Source organism: Manacus vitellinus, unplaced genomic scaffold (genome assembly GCF_001715985.3).
Source record: "Manacus vitellinus isolate BGI_N305 unplaced genomic scaffold, ASM171598v3 scaffold_72_pilon, whole genome shotgun sequence".
NCBI lineage: Eukaryota > Metazoa > Chordata > Aves > Passeriformes > Pipridae > Manacus > Manacus vitellinus.
In genome coordinates, this window is record NW_021940764.1 from 1,867,835 (window position 1) to 1,889,669 (window position 21,835).

Consider the following 21,835-nt stretch of genomic DNA (forward strand, 5'->3'; position numbering starts at 1 on the left):
AAACCTCCCTGAAGTGGCTGAGCAATTATTCTGCTTTGCTTTAAACTTAAGGTGGCCTCAATTTTTACTGGGATTTTTTTGGTGTTTGTTTGTTTGATGACAAATGAGACGTGCCTGTATTTCCTTCTGTTTGCTGGTTCTCAAATGAGATTTCTGAAACAATGGATTGGTGGAGGCTGTAACACAATATCGTCAGCACAAATAAAACACAGGCTGGGAATAAAAAAGCTGCTCTGGTCTTTTTCAATAAGTTACAAGATACATTTCTCGTGGCTTTTTGTTGATGAGCTTGTTCTGAGTATGTGATGACAGAGCAAAGGGCCAAGGACTGAACCCTTGATTTAGTGCTGGATCCCTCTTGGGAGTTGTGTTTATGTAAGGGTTGAGTTTAAAAAAAAAACCCAGTGGGGAGGTTGCAGGGTTTTAGCAGGAGAACTTGCTGGGATGAAGGGAAATATTTGGAATTCACATACTCCTTGTTAAATAGTGCATTATATGATGTGTGTCCGAGGGAAATGTCTCTGCTTTTCTTCTCCTCCCGGTTGAAAAGCGATGAGAGGGAAGAGGCAAGGGACTGAAATTAGTATTGATTCACAGATTTAAGAGCAGGAACATTCACTCTTTAATTGTTAGGCTAAAGAGCAGGGGCTGCCTGGTGCTTCCACAGTAACACTCTGGGAAATCCGTGGGTTTATTCCTGGGATGGGATGGTTGTAGCTCAGTGCATGTGGGGCACAGAGGGTGCTGAGAAGATGCTGCTAAATTCTCTTGTGGTTTTTTTATGTCTTTCAGGACTTGCAGTGAATGGAGGAGGACACTTTTTACTAGAGGTTTAACTCGTCTAAAGATATCAAGGTAGGAGAATTTTTCCTTCTTACAGTCCCACTTCTCTTTGCAGGAGTTATTGAATTGTTTAAATACAATTGCAGTTCTCTTCAGTTGTTTCTTTGCTGATCTGTGATCACCTGGAGTTGGAACATGGAGCAGGAGGGGCATTGTCTTCCTATATCAGTATTACTGATTTTTATCCTGATTGTTTCTGTATTTAGAGAAAAAGATGTAGGAGTTTCCATGTATTAGTGTTTGGTCATTCCCTGTCTTTCCCTACTGGAGGTGATGGACAGGAAAACAGATGTAATAAAATTATAGGTAGGATTTTATGTTATTGAGTTCATTCTAACTAAAATATTGATACTTTTTTGTAAACAAAGTGTATAATAGGGACACTGCATTCTGTAGAAATGTACTTTGGTATCTTAATTGTTTCAAGGCTTTTTTTCTGTAAAATCCAAAATACTCTGTGTTCTGACAAAATCTCCAGTGCTTGCCAATGGATTGAACTTGACTTCTGTATTAAATATTCTTGAGACTTGGGAAGGTTTGCAGAACAGGCTTACAGCAGCTCCTTAATTAGGTCTGTATCTAAGATGTATTTTTGATTACTTAAAAATTAAGCAAATAATTCCCATTTCCTTTAGTGCCTGAGCAGTGAAGTGCTGTAGCATTTCCCCACACTTTATACATTGCCTAGTTTTTAGTTTTCATTTTTCTGTCACACCAGTGTGTCTTCAGAAGTAACTTCAGACTGAAGGGAGCCTCGAACAGAGCGTGCACTTTGGAGCTGGTGTGGTTTTGACTGATGGGTTTTTGGCTGCTCCGTGTCTTTGCCAAAAGTTGAAATGCAAGAATCTCTTCAGTCCTGTGGTGCTTTGGGGCAGAATCAGCACTGTTGGTCCTGGCAGAGGGAGGGTTGTTGATTCCAGCTGTAGGAAGTGCCTTAAAATTCCTTCCAAGGCAGTTTAATTCGAGTCAACTTGTGCAGGATTGTGCCACGTTTTATTTCAGGCTTAAATCCCTGTTCACGTGGTTGTTGATGGAGGCAGCTACTAATAATGTTTAAAATATGATTTTAGCTGTTCTGGGCAGCACAGAGGGCACTAAAAGCCCTGCAGAGGAGCTGCTGGAAGTGAGGTGATGGCATTCCTAACTTCCCTGTGGTTATCATTGCTCTCCAAGGCTCTATAATTGACATTGTATATGGAGACTGGAAGAGTCCCTTGGGAATTGTCTGTATCATTAATCCAGAATTAGAAACCAGGTTATGCAAAATGACAAAGCCCTGTTCAAAATTAAATTTCCTTAATTTCAAGGTCACCACATTTTCATGTTGAAGAGAGAACTGGTTCTGACTTTTGACTTTCTCCTCGTGAGTGACTGTGTTCTTTCTGTAGAGTTTCTGATCTTAAGTTGGTGGTAAATCCCAACACTTAAATGAAAAGCATTGCTGGAGAAAGCCTTTTCCCAGAAGAGTAAATTCAAACTTGGAGTGAGAATTAAGGTTGCAGGGTGCATTAGCTGGTATTCTGTGGTTGGCAGGGTTATCTGCTGATTGTTGTTGAGAGTGGTGAGTTCCTCTGAGCTCAGAGTGAGTCATGAGCTGTCTGTCAGTGGCATCTCTCCTGGAGCAGTTGTACTTTTGTTCTCCATCCTTCCTACTCAAAGTATGACTGTTCTAGACAAAAGGAAAAACAATGCCCTGTTAGCAGAGGATGAGGAACTCAAGCCTGCACAGAGCTGAGGGATGAAGGGTCTTGTCCTCCTGCCTCCCAGCTCCAGGGGCTGCTGCAGTCTCCCTGACCAAGCTCTTCAACCCTCTGGAAGTGCTGTTTTCCAAGCACAGCACCACAGTGAGCTGTTCCTCAGACTCAACTCTGTGGGTTTTCATAATAACACTGTGCTTGTCTCCTTCCTCTGGGGCTCTAACTGTATAAAAATTACCTGTGAACACGAACCCCACAGACTTGAAGTGAACATCATCACCACAGACTCATCAAGGAATATGTTTGGCCACATTCACCTCGGGGCTGTTGTTGGGAACTCCACAAACATGGGATTATTACCATGTAATGCTCTCAGGATTGCTTTTTAACTGGGGCATTACCAGCTGCTCTATTTGATGAAATGAAAGCAGAGGTTGAAGCTGCTTCCTTGTGAGATGTTGTCGTGTTGACCTGCTGGCCATGTGTTTCCAGTGGGGATGCTGGTTTTGGTGGTTTATGGATGTATTTTTATGTATTTCCATCAAAGACAGCTGGAGAAGCAAAGAAAGTGGGGGCATCTCAGGAGGACAGGAGAGAGCACAAGTTCCAGGGGTCAGTGCAGGATCTGTAGGAAAGACAGTCAAGATGCCTCCAAGTATTTGAGGAAGGGCCCGAGGGGATGAACATCAAGTCCCCCATCACCAACATTAGTCTTCAGGCTTTTGGGAGGGAACAAACATCAAACAATTCATTTTTGTTCACATACAGTTGTTCTAAAGCCTATTAGTTTAGAGAACTTTGTTTAATAAACTCTTAATTGCTTAAAGACCTCTAATTGGTAGGGTTTAGTCCTTTCAGTTCCTTTGTTGTTTTCCTATTTCCAAGTAATCCTCGAAGTTCTTGGCATGCTTGCTGGGTCCCAACAATGCTGTTTTCATTCCTGAAGTTCCTGGAAATATTTCATCTCCGAATTTTGCTCCCGTGTGTTTAAAGTGCACACGGACCAAGCTCACAAAAATACGTGTTTCTTTTGACTTGAGTGTTGTTGTAGTCAGTTATTCCCACTCCTGGGGTGAGTCAGGGTGTTCTGGGAGGCAGAGTTTAATGGATTTGATCATCATGGATGATCCAGGAGCTTCTGGTGGTTCTCAGTGGTGACATGTGACAGCCCCAGTCCTCCCCTGAGCATCCAAGTGTGGCTTTCAGTGCTCTCTGCTCCCCGTCATCGGGCTCTGTCTCAAAACATCCTCTCGAATTTCACGACAGTTTAAAATGAGAGTTCAGCTTAAACTCTGAATAATTGATTTGAGGAGCACGGGAAGTTTCAGTCTGGCAGCAGCTACAGATTTCTGTGTACAGCATGAGTTGTATGTGGAGTAAATGCTTGAAAGCCAAACTCTGTCCTGTGTTTTCCTTTCATTTATCAATTTCTTTCATCTTGTTATAATTAGCTTTAGAAATCTGTCACTTGTATAAAAAAAAGTCCTTGTTACCTCTTCCTTCCCGAAGCTTGACTGCTCTTTAAAAGTGGTTTGCTAATTTATGAAAGGTTAGATTTTCTGTTCACAAAAAATGTTAATTTAGGCTTTACATGTTGTTAAATCCTGAAAACTAATACTCAGAGAGGTTCCCTTTTTTGGCATCTTAATGTAAGATACTTATTATACACACTTATTAATTTCTGCTGTGGTGGGTTCAGCTTTGCTCATGAAGAGAGAGAATCTTGTGCTCCCAGGAACCTTTGAGAGGGAATGTTTTATGAGGAAGGAGTTTTTCTGTTATTTTGCATAACTGAGTGGATTTTCTCTCAAAGGACTTTGGGGTGGTTTTTGTTTGTTTGTTTTTGGTTTTGTTTTGTTGTTGTTTTGGTGATTTTTTTTTTGTTTGTTTGTTTTTGGGGTTTTTTTTCTGTTGTTGGTTTTGTTTGTTTTTTTTTTTTGAAAAACACATAAGGACTCATTCTTTTAAAAAAAATGTCTTTCCATCATTCTTTTTGGGAATTGAGGGAAAATTCACTGGGGAATGTGATGCCTCAGGATCTTACGAAGTGGACAAAGGAGATGAATAAAGGAATGAACAGTGAGACTCTCATTGAAAAAATGTGTTTTAATAGAAGTTTGCTAATACTTTTACTTTATCTATCAATATAATGTTTTGAGAATTTTTGACTCCATAATGTTCATAAACTTCTGCTGAATATTATGAAGGTCCTGGAAGCAAATTGTGCCTTCATTTGCTGCTTCCTGACCCAACCAGGGAGCTGATGGGATCCCGTGGGCTGGCACAGAGGTGTTCCTGTGCACAGCCCTGGACTTCTCTCTTCAACCACAAATTAATATCTGAAGAGGCAGCTGCCAGGACTGTTGAACCACCTCCAACTTGGCAATAAAGGCTTTTTTTTTGTTGTTAAGTTGTCCTTTTCACCCACTGAGTTAAAGCTCTGCTGTGCTGCTGAAATTCGGGAGCATCCTTGTAAAGCACAGCCTGGTTGGGCCTTCTCCTGGCTAAAATTTCAATTATGAACATGTATAAGGAAATCTGTTTCTTTTAACGTGTTTGGAACACCAAAATGTTTACAGTAGCTTTATTTCCCACCAATGCCTGTCCCTTGTGGGTATTTTCACTACAGAGGCGAGAAAGGAACTGAAAACTTAAAGGGGAAATAAAATCCTTAAGAAATGTGCTTTTCACATATGACTTGTTACATTCCCTTCCTCTTTTTGTAGTTAGAAACTTGTGGAAAAAACCCAGAGTTCTAATCTGAGGATATACATTTAATAGCTTCTCCTATTAACGTGCACAAAACTTGCCAGCGGTGGCTCAGCGATGTTTGTCCGACTCACTGCACATCAAACACCCTTTTGAACAAGAGCTTAGCTTTGCTAATCAGTTTTCTATAAAGAAATAATTTTATTTTTAGCGAGGTGATCAGAGAAGAGGAAAATACAGGGATCTGGCTTTCTACCGGTGGTATATGGGTGAAAAAAAAAAATTGCTGCGATTTTTAATTCCGTGTTTTTTCTATAAAAAGAAGCCAGACCGACTTCTGTGGGCTGTAATAATGTGTAGCCACCCAAAATGTGAAGTGGTTTTTGCAGCCTGTCTGCAAACTCTTGTCTTAAAATTAAGAAAACAAAGCAATAGGCCTTAGTCATTGCAGAGGATTTAATGAGCTGTCCCAGATTTGTTGGGGCTCAGTGTAAGGTTGCAGAGCTCAGTCTGCCTCTACCTCCCTTGCCTTTGGGGTTTATTTTTTCCCCTCATCATATTTGTGCTGCTGCCTCCTCATGCTCCAGAAACTGCTGTGGATTGTGTATTTAACTGAAATTCAGATTTCTTAGAGGATAAAACAACACGGGGCAGAGCGTGTGGACATAAACCAGATTCTTGAGCTGTTTGTTCTAAAAAGGCACTGTAGGGGTTGTACCTTTTTATTCACCTGCTGATGCTGTTTGGAGACTGGTGCTCACACAAGTCTTCATTAGGTTTGGTTAATTCAAGCTACAGATGAGAAGATAAATGACCAATAAAGTGTAGGAGCTCTTGGTTGCCCGAATTGATGACAATTATCCCGTGGCACTGGAGATGGGAAGGGATCCCCATCACATTCCTGCAGCTTTTGCTTCTGCTGGCCCAGGAATTAACCTGGGCTGGGAGATGCCTTGAGGAGCTTGTTGGGGGGTGAAAACCTGATCCAGCTCCTCCTCATAATGTAATGCCATTTGCTGTTAAATCCTTCTGATTCCATGAACTAATAGGAGCAACAGAATTTTTAATTTCGAGTGCTTATTCTTCCATGTTCTTTCTGGCTCAGTGTTAGTGAACAGAGGGAGAGCTGTGACCACGTGTGCTCAGAGCCACAAAAGGACGTGGCTGTGCCTGAAAATGGAAACCAGCAGCTGGTTCTGGTCACCTGCTGAACCTGCTGCTCTGTGATGTGAAAACCTCACTCAGGATGTGAGTCTGGCGAGAGCTCACACTCAGAGTTCCTCACCACTGTGTGTGGGATGCAGTGAGAAACCACAGCAGAAGCTGCTGCTAAACTGAAATCACAGAATCAAAGTGGTTTGGGTTGGAAAGGACCTTCAAGATCATCTTGTCCCACCCCTTGCCACGGGCAGGGACACCTTCCACTAGAGCAGGCTGCTCAGAGCCCCATCCAAAAGACCTTTCTTTCCATCTCCCACCTGGGATGCTTCAAAGGGGACCTAAACTTCCTTTAGGAGCCCTGGGAACGAGCCTGAACACCAGCTCCTTGTGTTTTGGTGGCCCAGGTGATGCTCTTGTAATTCATAGATGCAAATGAAATTCCGGTTCTGCATTTTCTGTGTGATATTCATCCGTGCATGAATCCATTCTGGCACACAGACAGACCCTAAAACCTGCTTGTGAGATCTGATAAGTGAGTGGGAACTTGTGGAAGTCAGGACAGGCTGGAGTTGCTGTCACCCCTCTGTGCTGCCTGGGGTTTGGGATGTGTGTGCTCCAGGCTGCTGCCCTGGAATGCTGGTGTCTCTCTGTGAATAAATCATATTAAAAGGGCTTTCAGTGGTTTTAAATATACGTAGAAAGCTCTTTGAACTGGGTATTATTGTATTAACAGACTTGAAAATATCAGATAAGTGAAGAAACTCAAGATGGCATTTCCTGAGCATCCTCCAAGAGGAACCTAATATTGTTACAGGGGAAAATGTCATTATTTATTTCTACAAGATGAATGTGTTACCTTGTAACTGTGGAAGCTCATGTGTACAATAGAAGGAAAATTGTGGTTTGTTGTATGTCCTGATCAAAGACTCTTTACAATCCTTTTGGTCTGGTTTGGAGCTGCTTTTGTTGGAGGTGTTTTGATGCTTTACCTGCTTTAATAAGTGGCTGTTCCCCAGCACAGGCTGTCACTGTGCCTGGTGATCCCAGACATTCTTTTATCTTCAGCAGCACTCAGACAACCTTTTTTTTTTTTTTTACCTGAGACATACAGAGCAAGGAAAATGTAGGGATAATGTTTCTGTTTGATTTTTTGCATCAGTTACTCTGGGTTTGAGTGACTTGTCTCCTCATGACAATTTATTCAACTCACAAAGAATTTGACAGTCAGCCACGGCTGGAGTCGGGGTTGGTGTCAGCAGGATTGATTTTCTGAGCAACAGGAAGGGCAGCAACTCCTTCTGATGGGTTTGGCTTTAACAGAGGTGGGAAATGGAGGCATTTTGCAAAATGCTGAGTCTTTGCCACTTCAGTGTGATGATAATTCAGTCAAACTATTTGACAAAATAGGCAGGTGCTGGAAATAGCGTGGAGAGCAACGAGGCTGGGGAAGGGACTGGAGCACAAGTGCTGTGAGGAGAGGCTGAGGGAGCTGGGGGGGCTCAGCCTGGAGAAGAGGAGGCTCAGGGGAGACCTCCTCACTCTCTGCAACTCCCTGACAGGAGGGGGGAGCCGGGGGGGATTGGTCTCTTTTCCCAGGCAACCATCAGCAAGACAAGAGGGCTGGGTCTGCAGCTGTGCCAGGGGAGGTTTAGGTTGGAGATTACAAAGAATTTCTTTGCAGAGAGGGTGCTCAGCCATTGGAATGGGCTGCCCAGGGAAGGGGTGGATTCTCCATCCCTGGAGGTGTTTAAGGACAGACTGGATGTGGCATCAGTGCCATGGGCTGGGAACCACAGCAGGGTTGGATCAAGGGTTGGACTTGATGATCTCAGAGGTCCCTTCCAACCCAGCTGATTCTGTGATTCTATGATTCTATGAACTGAAAACAAGCTTTTGAACTGAATGGTGGGCTTTATGTGGATGTTGATTTTTGTTGTTAAAGACTGTATTGACAAAGTAATTTTTCATCATTTTAAGTTTTTCTCTCAGGTTTAGCAATTTTTTTACCGCTCCATAACTGTTTCCTGTTGTCCAGATTGGAGCTGGTTTTGATTTTTGTCCACCTGTTGTTCTGCTTTCTGCAGTGTTTGGGATACACCGAGTGGAACGGGATCACCATGTTTCGAAACAGTCTCAAGATGCTTCTCACAGGAGGGAAGTCAAACCGCAAAAACAGGTCCAGTGGTAAGTAACAGTCACCTCCTCGAGTGTGGGACAGTGACAGCTCTGCCACCACCCCTTCCATGTGTGTTCTGGGCTTTTCTTCTTGTTGATGGGCTCACCTGATGATCTCAAAACATCATTACACTTCATTTTAATGCTGTGATTTTAATATTTGAAAATACATGTATATTTATTTAAAGTGTATGTAAACCATCATCTGCTTTTGCTGGGGAGATGAGATGCAGGGAAAAACAAGGAGTAAACAAACGTCAAGGTTCGTGTTTCGGTTGTGGAAAATAAGAAAATAACTTTTTTCCCCCTCTCAAAATGCCTGTGATAACTGTGGCAGTGAAATCTGCTTTGTTACAGGCAAAACTGGTGATGGCAGCAGCAATTTCTTTTTTTTTTGTTTGTTTTTTTAAACTTTTAAACAGGAGGGAGAGAGAGGACTGGGAAGAGGTGGAATCAAAAGAGTAATTGCCCAAATTTGGTCATAATTTCTGCCAGTCTCCTTTTTCCACCAGCCCAAGAAAGGAGTTTACAATTAGCACTGGTTGATGTGGCTTGATGGAGATCAGGGGAGATTGTAATTGTGAAGCAAAACATGACAAAAATATTGATAGGCTCGAAAAACATTGTTGTTTTTTTTTTTTTATTTAACTTTTGTAGTTATTTCCAAAAATGGAGTGTTGGCAGGGTAAGAGCTTTTAATTAGATCTTTCATTTCGATTTTTTTTTTTTTAAAACCATCTGGCAGCACATTTTAAATATTTTGGGAGACAGTGTTTATTTGTGCTCGTGCATCTGTGTAAATAGTGCATATGGATGTTCCTTGGGAAACCATGAGTGAGGATGTGGAGATGCAGTGGTGATAAATTCAATGGAAAAATGGACTGTTTTCCTTTGGGTGAAGTGATTTATTCTGTGTTTCTCACACTGCCAGAATTTGCCCCCTCATTTTTAATGTGTGGTGAGAGTCCTGGGTGTCTTGGTTGGATCCTGAAGACATTTTCATGAGGAGTTCAAGCAGTTCATCCTGGTTTTGTGCTTGGTGTGGGTCTCAAAGCAGGAAAAAGGCTGTTTTGCCAGGACTTCTGTAGGAATTCGGGCTCGAGGTGGTGATTGTCATCCATGGCTTTGGAAAGGAGATTTTCCTTCCCTAGGAACTCCTCAGTGTTCAGCTGCAGGAGTGGGTCATCTGAGGAGGGACCTGCATGGAAAGGCAGGTTTTGGGAAACCCCATGAGCAGATGGCTCCATCCTCTTGGGATTTGTGTCACATGGGCAGTTTAAAGCCCAGGAAAGGACAAGGCCTCTGATACCTTTGGAAAACAAATACACACAAATAAAGCTGTGGTTTCTGGATGAAGCCCTCTCTTCTGTCACATGGTCTGTTACCAGGCCCTATTTTTCCTTTTGCCTTGTCCCCCTTAGCAATATTGAGGATCTTGAACATGCACAGCTCTGCAAATACATGTTTGTTGTTTTGAGAATGGAAAATGTCAGTTCTGAGCAGAGGAGATGGGTTTTTTTCTTATTCATATATTGAAAAATAACATGACAGAATTTAATAGATGAGGTTTCTTCTAATGCCTAATGACTGTGCTGTATGTTTAATTTATTACAATTCTGCCTTTGAAATAAGTTGCTTTATTGAGAATTCCGTTTGACAGTCTTCAGGGCAGGAGGGGGAATAGGAAAAGGAGATGATCAGGTTTGTTGTATTAACAGTGACTAAATGGAAAACACCCCTCCACTGGAAAACAATTTTTCAGATAAGCCATCAAACTATAACGGGACATTAGATGAATTCATTACTGCCTCGATTTTTTAAAAATAAATATATTGAATTCTGTGTATCTTTGCAACACAGTAAGGAAAAAAAATCCGTAAATCCTCCACATACATTTCTGTGTTGCATTCAGCATTATAAGCCTAAAATTTGCCTTACTTATTTGCCTTGCAGCTCTGGCAAACTACAAATTTGATACTTCAAAAGCAGATAAAAAGGAGAGAACTTAGCTAATAGGATACAAAAGGCATTTGTCACCCTGTCACTGACAGGACCTTGAGGAATCTCCCACCTCCTGGAATAAATTCTAGAATGGTTTGAGTTGGAAGGGAGCTTAAAGATGATCCAGTCCCACCCCTGCCATGGGCAGGGACACCTTCCACCAGCCCAGGTTGCTCCATATTTATCCAACCTGGCCTTGGACACTTGCAGGGATCCAGGGGCAGCCACAGCTTCTCTGGGCACCCTGTGCCAGGGCCTGGCACCCTCACAGTGAATGCACCTGTCTAAAACCTGGGTGTTCTTTCTCTTTTACTCCTTAATTTTCACGTGGTCAGTGCAGACCTTCAGGTCCCTCCACCCACCGGTGTTGCCTTCACTGGTAGGATTTTGTCTGGGCACTTTCTGTGGGGACACTGAGGGGGTTTGGGACTTTCCCCCGTTCAGGTGCTTTAAAAAGATAAGGTATTTATTGACATTTTAAATTTGTTTATCATTACAATGATGTAGAATGTTCACTGGAAGCTGGAAGTGAAGCCTCTCTGATGGTTTTGGTGCTCTGGTTTGTCCCGGTGGCCTCAGAGCTAAACCCATCTCTGAGAACTGGGAATAAACTCCCAAGTCCTGAGTTCTGTGTTGGGAAAAATCGATCTGTTGGAGGTTTCAGGTGTGCCTGAAAAGGAAGATTCACCTGCCATGTGCTGAGTTGAGGTTCTGTGGGTGGGTGACAGCCCACCAGGGTGTCTCTGTCTGTGTGTGTGTCTTCGTTTCCTGCACTCCCTTCATTTTGCATTCCACTGTGGGAATAAACCTTTGAAGCAGGTTAAAGGTATTGTGTTCTTTTCTTGGGCAATCCAAGGGAGCACAGTGGCCTTTGAAATTCCTGTGCTTTGCTGTGTCTTTCATTTGCAGTAGCACTTCCCAAACAGGGGCAGTGGAGTCAAGCTAACAATTCTGAGAGGCTCTGATGTGGTTTTGATCGTTCTCCCTGATTAAAAGATCCCTGGTAGTGGTAGCAGTAAAATGCCTTCTTATTATTCCTCCTTCAGAAACTGCTGAGCAGATTCTCTAAGAACTGTGGTTAACATTTATTTGGACTCAGCCAGGGTGGGTTTTCCCCCTTTGGTGCTCGATGGTGTTGTGGTTCAGGAACACACAAAATATTTTTATAAGAAGAATACAGTTACATACATCTGAACATATCGTTGCATGCAGTGATGCCAATTAAAATAACTGGATTTCCACTGCAGCATCAGACTGTGTGATGCCCTGTGGTTAAATCTGGGGGTCTGGGTGTCCTTTCAGAGCTTCACTCCTGGGGTTTCACAGTGCTCAGTCCATGTGTGTGCGAGCACATATTTAATCTCCTGTCTTAACAAAAATTCTCCTGTGACTCAAGGGCACTCAGGATGGTTTACAGTAATGCCTTGAGGACACATTATGCCTGCAATAGTGTTTTGATTAGGCTGTATTTCCTTCTGACATAAATGGATATTCCCCAAAGCTGCCAGACAGCTGAGCAGAGTTACAGATCACCTTGGTTTTTCCAGTGTAAATTAATTTAGAGAGATGCAGACATACAAGTTCTCTGACTCATGTTTGTATCCAGAGTTATATTTATGAGGGATGTGTTTGTTTTAGGGTGTCAGAGTGCTGTGCTGTTATTCCTTCTACCTGAAGATCCAGCAGGATGACTGTGGCCAAAAGCTCAGTGGCCAGGGCAGGCAGGTGCATTAACCCAGGTAGAAACACCTTCTCACTGCTGCTTCTCAGAGTGTTTGAGGCTTCTTTACCCCTAATTGAGCCCTTCTTCCAGGGCAGTTCTGTTCTCTGAATCCATATTCTGGAAGGTTCTCTGGTTTTATTTGTTTGTCAAGGACCTGTCTTACATTTATCTGCAGTTTTCTTGCTTGTTCTAATCATTGCTTGCTCTGGGTGTGAGTTCCAGTAGTGCACATCACAGCAGTGCACTCATGGATTCACTCCAGGATCCTGTTAGGGAAATAAGCCCATCTAATGGATCCAATCATTCCACCTATTACAGTTATCCTGGTTCTTTTACAAGCAGATGGACTATTTCCTTCTTACATTATCACATTAAATTAATACCACTGTAAGAGCTCAGATTCCCTTCAGAACCTGGTTGAAATTCAGCTGCAAAACTGCAGGTTTTGTTTGGTTTTATATTTCTCTTCACTTTGTGAGGTGTAAGCCCAGGAATTTGTGCCTTTTATTTCTGGCAGAGGCCGAGATAGGTTTTAAAGTACTCATCTTTTTTTTTTTTTCATGTTAAATTTATCTGAGGCATGTAATCCTTAGCCCAAAGGGCCTGCTTTTCTCTTCTGAGTTAGTCAGGAATTATATCCTGCTTGTTCTTAACTCTAAAATGCACAATTTTTATCTGGGGCTTCCCAGCCAGGAGCCTGCCTGTCATTCAGGGTATTTTTGGTGCAGGGTTTTTTAAAACCTGTTCTTCTTTCCTGGTTCACAGAAGACCCAATTACTTCTCACTTCCAATGTATTTATAGGGCCTTTTGGAACCTGCCACTTTATATTTTAATTCCAGGACTGAAAGAGCCCCTGTCAAATGCTCTTCTCCTTTGATTCCTGCCTTTGGAAGATAAAAGGCATTTCTGTGAAGGTCTCATTACTGCTTGGCCAGAACTGCAGGCACTTTCTCATCTATCTGATCTCTTTTGGAAGTCTGAGGATAATTTTTTGCCCCAAAAGAGTTGGAGGGTCACAATTGCTTTTTCGATTTCATTTCTGAAAGAAATTGCTGAGTGATGAGATCCAGCTGGTGGGTCCTCTGAGATGTCAGGGAACTTAATTTAAGGAGGTGTTAGAAGTGAGGTGTTAAAAGACCTTAAAAGTATTACGGCACTCAATCACTAATGTATCCACGTGTTCAAGGTGTTCCATCCAAATAATAATAATAATAATAACTCAGAGCCTCCTTTTCTTCCACCAAGTTTGCTGGTTTTTCATAAATCCATTTTTAAACAAGTCTGGAGTGTGTTGACAAATCCTCTGACCACAGGGAAGTTTGTCCTTGAGTTTGTTAAGCACGAACTGGCCCTTCCTGAAAGTTTGTTTTGCATTTCTGTAGTTTAATGTGTTCCTCCTGAAGAAGGCAGCGTGTGGGGAAGATGTGTCTGTACAGGCTCATTGTTTGCTTCTTTGTATTCTGGTTTATTTGGTCAGAATGTGTCTTGTTCATAAACCAAACTCTCTTCCCAGACAAATACAAGATGCTTGGACAATAAAGCTTCTGCTTCTCTCCTGCACTGCTGTCTTAGAGGGAATTTTAGCAGCCTGTATTACCCTAATGTGTGTTTATTTCCTTCTGATTCACAAATACTTTTTTTTTTTTTTAATAACAACACCACAGATACAACCTGACTTGCTTTATGGCTCATAAATAATTCTTATTTGACTGGTCTGTTCAGTCTTTAGTGTTCATAATTTTTTTATGAAGTGACTCAGCTGTTTATCAGCCCGGGTTGGTTTGTGCTCCTGTGTGAGGAGCAGGGGCTCCTCCAGCTCTGGGAGCCAAGATCTCCACCCAGGAGCCCCTCACCAGCTGCAAGAACACCTGTGTGGGCTGGGGCCACCTCCCTCCTGCTCTGAGGGACCAGCCATGGGTGTCCTCACCCTCCTCTCGTGTTTCCACAGCCCTTGGAATAAAGTGACTTTATTCCCTGTGCCACCACTCGGGGAGTTTTGTTCCCACATCCTCTCCATGGCTTTCCTCACCCTCTTGAGGTTTAATTTATTGCCTTGTTCTTTATCTCCTGTGCTTTCATCAAACACAGATGCACAGAGAGGGATTTGCTGTCCCTTCTCAGTGTTGCCCAATTCCATCCCGTGGTGCTGTGGGGTATTCTTAAATAATCTGTATATGCAAGGCTTTTCAGAGCCATATTTTAAGCTTCCTCCTTTCTCTGACCTTCCTCTTCTAACTTCCCTAACTGTGGCACATTTATAAAACTCCTTTTATATTTGCTTTACAGTATGTCTTGCCTCCTTTTTTTTAGAACAATTCACCTCACCAGATCACTTCATTTTACTGGGTTATTTCTAGACTCTGGAATATTTCAACTTACATTTTCTTTCAGTTAAATCTTCTTGAATAACTCGTAATCTTCTAGTTCTCCTTCTCAGTATTTCCAGTTTCTTTGCTTTAGTTTTTGTGGAGGAATTGGCAGAGTGCTGTTGGATTGTTATGATGGAGCAGTGTCTCCCTGTCTCTGAAATGCTGTAATTTGGGCTGTTTGCTACGAGGCTTGAATTTTGGGAACTTCTAAACCACTTTTCCCCACTTTAGATTGTTCTGTTCTCTTAAAAAAATGTGTGAAAGGCAGCTGTGAGTATCAGACATATTTACTGCTTGAATACAGATACAGCTCTCACTTAGTTCCCCCCTTTTTACTAAAAAGTTGCCTGTAACTGAGCTTGAAATGTTCTTTTCTTTTTTACCTTCCCCAAAAGAAAATGCATGAACTGATCTTCAGTCTCTGTCCCACTTGCTCAAATAGGTTAGATTGTAAAATTAGGCACATAAGTTTGGGGGGGGGTGTGAGAGTAAAATATTCAGTGTATTTCTGCTGTGCTGATTGTTTTACTTGTTTCAAATGGGTGAAAACGAGAGGAAGGCAGGCCCTGAGTGTTCTGCAGGATCCAGCTGCTGGGAGATGGTTCTTTCTTTGGCAGTTTTCCCCATATTTCATTTCAATCCCTGCATCCCCAAACATCCTCTTCCCTCACTCACCCACATGGGCTTTTTCAGGCGTGTTCCTATTCGCTGTTTTTTATCCAAGACTTATCTCTAGGTCAGTGATTCTTTTCTCAACTTCTTCTGTATCAGCTTTAATCCTTCTCAGACCTTCCCTTCCTCATTGATTCTCCAGGTCTGATTGCTGAGATTATTGCACCCCAGTCTCCTCTAAATGCAGGGGCTGATTCATCCTCCTGCTCCTCCCAGTGCTGCTCCATTATGGAGCCATCTCTCCTCTGCTGTCCTTGTGCTACTCAGAGCTTTTAACCTCCAGAGACTTTCCCTGAGGGAAAAGGAAAAGGCTTTTAGACCAGTCCTTTCCGTGGGCATCCCTTGTGCAAAGCAGGGAATGGATTCCCGAGGTGGAAGGGCTCTGGGATGGTCGTGTTTGCAGGTTGGGCTCTGTCCTTGGGCAGGGTCAGCCCTGTCAGCCACCTTTCCTCACTCCCAGCTTACCTGGAACCCTGGGGGGGGGAGGTCTGAGCTGTCAGGAACTGGGATCTCGCTGTTGGAGATCCTGTGGGATGGTTTCCATGGCGTGTCGTGCCGGCAGAAAGCGGGATCTGACCAGAGCTCGTGGAGTTCAGGGGCCTTGGATATAATAGTTGGTTTAAGGCAGGAGCCAAAGAATCCCAGAGTAGTTTGGGTTGGAAGAGACCTTCAAGACCATCTCATTCCAACCCCTTGCCATGGGCAGGGACACCTTCCACCAGCCCAGGTTGCTCCAAGCCCTGTCCAACCTGGCCTTGGACACTTCCAGGGATCCAGGGGCAGCCACAGCTTCTCTGGGCAACCTGTGCCAGGGCCTCCCCACCCTCCCAGCCCAAAATTCCTTCCCAATATCCCATCTATCCCTGCCCTCTGGCAGTGGGAAGCCATTCCCTGTGTCCTGTCCCTCCATCCCTTGTCCCCAGTCCATCTCCAGCTCTCCTGGAGCCCCTTTAGGCCCTGCAAGGGGCTCTCAGCTCTCCCTGGATCCTTCTCTTCTCCAGGTGAACCCCCCCAGCTCTCCCAGCCTGTCTCCAGTCCAGTGATCAACTCAGTGGCCTCCTCTGGACCCATTCCAACAGGTCCACATCTTCCTTGTGTTGGACCAGCTGGACTGCAGAGCAGGAGGAAACCTGGTGGGACCATCTGGCTCAGGGGATGGGGATCAAAAGTTCCAGGTTGTAACTGGTGACCAGTTCAGAGGGTCATTCCTGGGTGGAGGTGCTGGTGCCAGGAGCACAGAGCACCTTTGGCAACAGCCTGGAAAAGGGATCTGGGATTTTGTGGCATTTGCTCCCATTCCCTGACAGGTTTGGGATAAAACATCGCTGCTTTGCTGTGGCTGAGCCAGTAGAGGGAGCAGGAGTTTTCCACCAAATCCCACTTCAAATCCCGCTGAAATTCCCGTGCTGTGTGTAAAGGAGATGAAGTTACAGCTTTCCACATCGAATGGCCTTGTTTTCCCTTATCCATCATGAAACAAAAGTATTCTCATACACAATTCAAGAAGAATATATCCACTGGCTTCAAAGGGAAATACGGTCAGTTTGAGTGATTTGTCCAGGCAGACAGTTGGGAAAGTGGAATGTCCTTTCCAGGATGTCTGAGGAAACCTTAAGGATTTGCATATCTATAATAGTTTAAAAATCCAGTCAAGTTTTTTAAGGAAAAAAAAAGGTTTATATCAGTGAATTCAACTGTTTTGTCTGTAAAATCAGTAAGAAACCACTGGGATGTCCTAATGACTGACCCTGGAGTTTCTCTGCTGGAACAAGCCTGGCCCCAGGTCTCATGTGAGGAACAAACTTGGATTGTTCCTTAAAAAGCAGGATTTAAACAAAATGAGTTTTCTAATCTATAAAAACGGGGGCCTGTTTTTTATACAAGCAAATGAAAAGTAACGTTTCTCACAGTTCTAGAAACTTACTAAGTATTGAAATGTTTCTAAATAAAGAGTTTTAGAAATATTCAACACTTGAATGTTGATTTTGCCTTTTTACCTGAGTGTGTTGAATATAGAACATCTGTTTTCTTGTGGCACCAAAATAAGCAATATCTTCACCTGCAGGAAAGAGAAATAAAATGGAGAAAATTCCAAGCTAAATATAGAATCCCGGAGTGGTTTGGATGGGAAGGGACCTTCAAAACCATCCAGTGCCACCCCCTGCCATGGGCAGGGACACCTTCCACTAGCCCAGGTTGTTCCAAATTTATCCAACCTGGCCTTGGACACTTCCAGGGATCCAGGGGCAGCCACAGCTTCTCTGGGCAACCTGTGCCAGGGCCTCCCCACCCTCACAGGAAAGGATTTCTCCAAATATTCCATCTAACCTGCTTTCTAGCAGTTTAAAATCACTCCTCCTCGTCCTGTCACTCCAGCACTAAGGTCCTTCTCCCTCTTGAGAAATTCCAGGCTTTGTATTTTTCTTCTTTTCGGGTGCTGAGAGTGTAATTCCTGTTTGCCTGTGAGGATTTGGGATCAGCCATGGAAAGCTGTGGGTGACAGCCTTTACTGATGAGGTGGGGAATGTCCCCATCATGTGTCTGGGCACAATCCCACGCTGATTTTTCAAGCAGTAAATGCCATTAATGATGAACTGGGCAAATCTCTCATTATATGGGTGTATAATGTACTGGAACAGGAGCCTGTCACTCGTGGGGGCACGTGGGTCAAATTCATCTCTTTGGAATTCAGCTCTTTGCAAAATGTTATTTCAAGGTGGCTTTTCACAACTTGAAGTTCTAAATTTAGCTTTTTTTTTTTTTTTGGAGTCTGTTATCAAGAGATTTGAGCAAGGCTCATATTTCAGTGCCTTTTTCTCTGCTTAACCTGCAGGAGTAGGTTCAGTGACCACAAGAGAGAAACTCTTGAGCAGCAACATGAAAGTTCTTACTCAGTGTAGGTAACACAAAGAATGTAAAAAGCTTTGAGTGCAGAGCCACAACACAAAAGTTGTGCTTTTTCTGTTTATTGAGGAGGGGAAGGAAGCTTCTTCTAGATGTCCTTTGATTATTATAACATAGTGTGGAAGGAGGAATTATTAATTGCTGTGTGGAAGAGAGGGAATCTTATTCCCCCTTCACTTGTAAAACCTCTCAGTGCAAAATAATCCTCTTGTCTCAAGATTTCATTTGGTGTTTAAGCTTCCAGATGTGAGGATAAAAGGCAAGGTGAGGCTGGAACTGGATAGCAGGAGGTATTATGAAGTTGTTGCCTGGTTAAATTTAATTTTCAATAGATTGGATTTTTCAACTCCACAGTTACAAAGTCAGAAGCAGAGAATACAGAGAGAGATGGATGAGGTGTGATGGCAGGTGGGAGAGATGCTGGTATTGCTCTCAAAGAAGCTTTAGAATAATAGATGAGGCAGCTTTGGGTGAGAGATCAGGTGCTCCTGGGCTTTAAGGAGCACATCCCAGGATGGTTTGAGCCTGAGGGGTCTGAATTACCAACCTTGAGGAGCTGCTGTGGTGCTGGAGGTGAAGCAGCTTTAACAAAGGTCTGTCAGGTGGTGGTGAGGAACTTTCTGGGACTTCAGTACTGCTGATTTTTTACTTTTTAATTTAATTTTTGTGTTTAATTGCAGTTAGGGAGCACTCTGCAGTTTCCTAGGTTTTCACAAGAAGGAAGGGATCTTACAAAGCAGGATCTGAGACTGCCACTGATTCTGTGCTCCTTGGGCAGAACACTTTTGGTTATCAAACAAACTTTTGGATGTCGAGCACTTGTGCACTGGCTGGAGCTGTTCCTGTGTTCAGTGTGGTGGGAGCATTCCCAAACAAAATGGAACAAACCCTGCTGGCCTTAGGTGCCTGTTAACCAGCTCCATTTCCATCACACTCCTCAATATTATTAATCCCTGTTAGTCTCAGTGTGCCTTTACTTCAATCTCCCCCCAGGATGTGACATTTTTCCATATCACTTTCCCCCCCTCTGGTTCCTAAAGAGAAATATGATTTACATCCAGTGTGACTTGTCCCTGGGAAGTGCTGGCACAGATTTTTGTTTATTCCACTGACAGATGTTGAATCCATAGCACTCCACCCTGGGATTATATTCCAGGTGTGAGTCATATTTTTATTTTTGAGGGATTTTTATGCACCAACCACTGGCCAGGTTTGTGTAGAACCTGCTGATCTGCAGTGAGTGATCAGATATGGTCCAACCCAATTCAGGAAAGGTTAAAATCAACTCCTCCCTCCAGCAGCCTCTTCCCAACCTCCAGGTTTTTCCATGGCTTTGCAAGGGGGGATGTTGGAACATGGCATTGGCAGCTCCCAGCTCAGCACTGGGGGTGTGAAGTGTCCCATGGCCCACTTGGTTCCCATAAACCCACCTTTGATCCCTGGAGTACCTGTGCCAGGGCTTTGGGATCAGGCTGGAATGCCATCATTACATTCTCTTTTGGGAATTGCTCTTCCTTTTCCCCTTTTTTCCTTTAAGGAGAGCAAGTGTCTGGTACTCACTAATACTTTTAAAGGAAAAATTATCTAATATTTTAAAGGAAAAATTATCTAATACTTTTAAAGGAAAAATTATCTTCTCCTTGTAAGAGGATTGATTTTTAAGCAGCATCTCTTCAGGAGTTTCTCCTCCTCAGCCTGTTCTTGCCTGAACTTCTCCTCTCAGTGTGTCTGTGAGGACTGTTTCTTTTCTTTTTTTTTTTTTTTTAGTATCAGAAATATTTTTAGATAAGTCATGGATAATTTTTGCTAAAGCTTCCATCTTTAAATGACCTATTTGAGGGGAATTGTGGAAATTTTTTGCTGCGAGATCATTCTGAAGTGGAAGGGTTTATGTTTCCTTTTATATCATTTTCTTGCTGAGGATGAGAGATGGGTGGAGAAATGACCCATATTCTCTTAGCATACAACCCCCCCCCCAAATCTAAGTCAACCTGGGGGTGGGATTTTACAAGAAGGTTCAACGAGGTGTCCAGGTCTCAGCAGAAGGTGGTTTTGTGTCATTTAAACAGGTTTGAAAACCTTTCAAGTGAATTCAGAATGATTATGAGCCCTCAAATCCTCTGAGACTGTTCCTGATTGTTGACAGACAAAACTGATCTGAGGAACTGCACCTTTGGTCTGTTCTTAGAGTAGGAAATGAAGATCATGAGTTATCTCATAGCCCCAATATACTGATTTAAAAGGAGGCTTTTAATTTATATTTGTATTTCTTTTTGCTGCCATTTCAAGTGACACATTAATCCCTGAATTTAATTGTCTACTGAATACAAATTAGTCTGCTTTTAACTTATTTTAAACCACTTTCTCTCCCTGATACCACAAGAATTAATAGTGCATTTAAATGATTTATTCATCGTGTTGTTCTTGTCTGATTTATATGATTGAGTCATCCACTTAATCTTCTATTTTAAAATATTCCTTGAAGTTGTTCACATTGAAATACTCATTCTAATCACTGAGGTGCCAACACTGTTTTATTCAGAGGCATAAAAAGCATTCCTGGGAGTGTTTCTGCATTTTTCATCTAGAAATTGATGTTCAAAACTGCTGTTATTTCAATTAGTTAAAAATGCTACGTGAACAAAACTTGTTTGGAAGTTTGCAAACAATGCTGCTTTATTAAGTACAGACACCTAGAAGGAGATCAAAGTGCTGAAATGGAAGAAAAATTAGAATTCTGGGTGTCTAAACATCCCAGCTTGGTCCTGTCTGCTGAACCTGCTGCCTGATAAATGACCCTGAGCTGGGAAATGGCCTCTGAAATCTGCCCTGCAGGGGAAAAAACCCCTCAGAGTTTATAAGAGAATATCCAGCTATTCCTTATCTTCACTGACAATTAAACAAAGCCAGAACTTTGTGCCTGGGACACGTCCCTGCTCTTCCATGGAGCTGTTTGGTGCTCCTTGTGCATCCAACAGCTTTGATCTCTTCCCTGGACACGCTGAGAGAGCAAATCATCCCCTGGAATAAGAGATGGGGGGTGGTGAAAATAGAATTTGTGCTTTTAATCTCTGAAGCAGCTCAGGAGGGAGGGCATGGCCTGTTCTGCCCATTCCAGAGGCTGGGACATGGGAAGGGCAGGAGCTGCACCTGGAAACCCTCCAGGGAAATCAGGGAGACAAAAAAATCAAATGAAGCAGAGGCCACTTTGGAAGTACATAATGACAGTGGAACAGGCCTCGTTGTAATAATTTGTTTAGTAATTCAAGGCAGTTTTCTTCATTTTCTTCCTGTTTTCCCTAAGAGAAGTGTTTCCCATTTGGAATGTTGCAGAAGGGTGTCATGTACTGACTCTGAGCTTTTGGTTCTGTGTTTGCTAAACTCACATTTCAACAACACAGGGGGGGCTGGTTTAGTCCCAGTGGGACAAGATTTTAAAGGGAAAGGGGAATTTTCAGCGTGTTAAACAAATTGATCTAATCTGTAGTTGGGATAAATAAATTCTTTGTGTGGGGGCCATTTAAAAAACCCAGTATTTAGAAGTCCACAAACTCACTGGCACAGAGAAGCTGTGGCTGCC

General features: G+C 42.9%; 1 protein-coding gene across 1 annotated transcript in view; it reads left to right on the plus strand.

Moving 5' to 3' along the window:
- The first annotated feature begins 789 nt into the window (after nt 1-789).
- Nucleotides 790-21,835, plus strand: part of TANC2 (tetratricopeptide repeat, ankyrin repeat and coiled-coil containing 2) — a 201,528-nt gene continuing 180,482 nt past the window's right edge. Inside the window, 2 exon segments of the mRNA XM_029964467.1 lie at nt 790-855; nt 8,495-8,594. Coding sequence (XP_029820327.1) covers nt 8,528-8,594 — 67 coding nt within the window. The 5' untranslated portion in view covers nt 790-855; nt 8,495-8,527.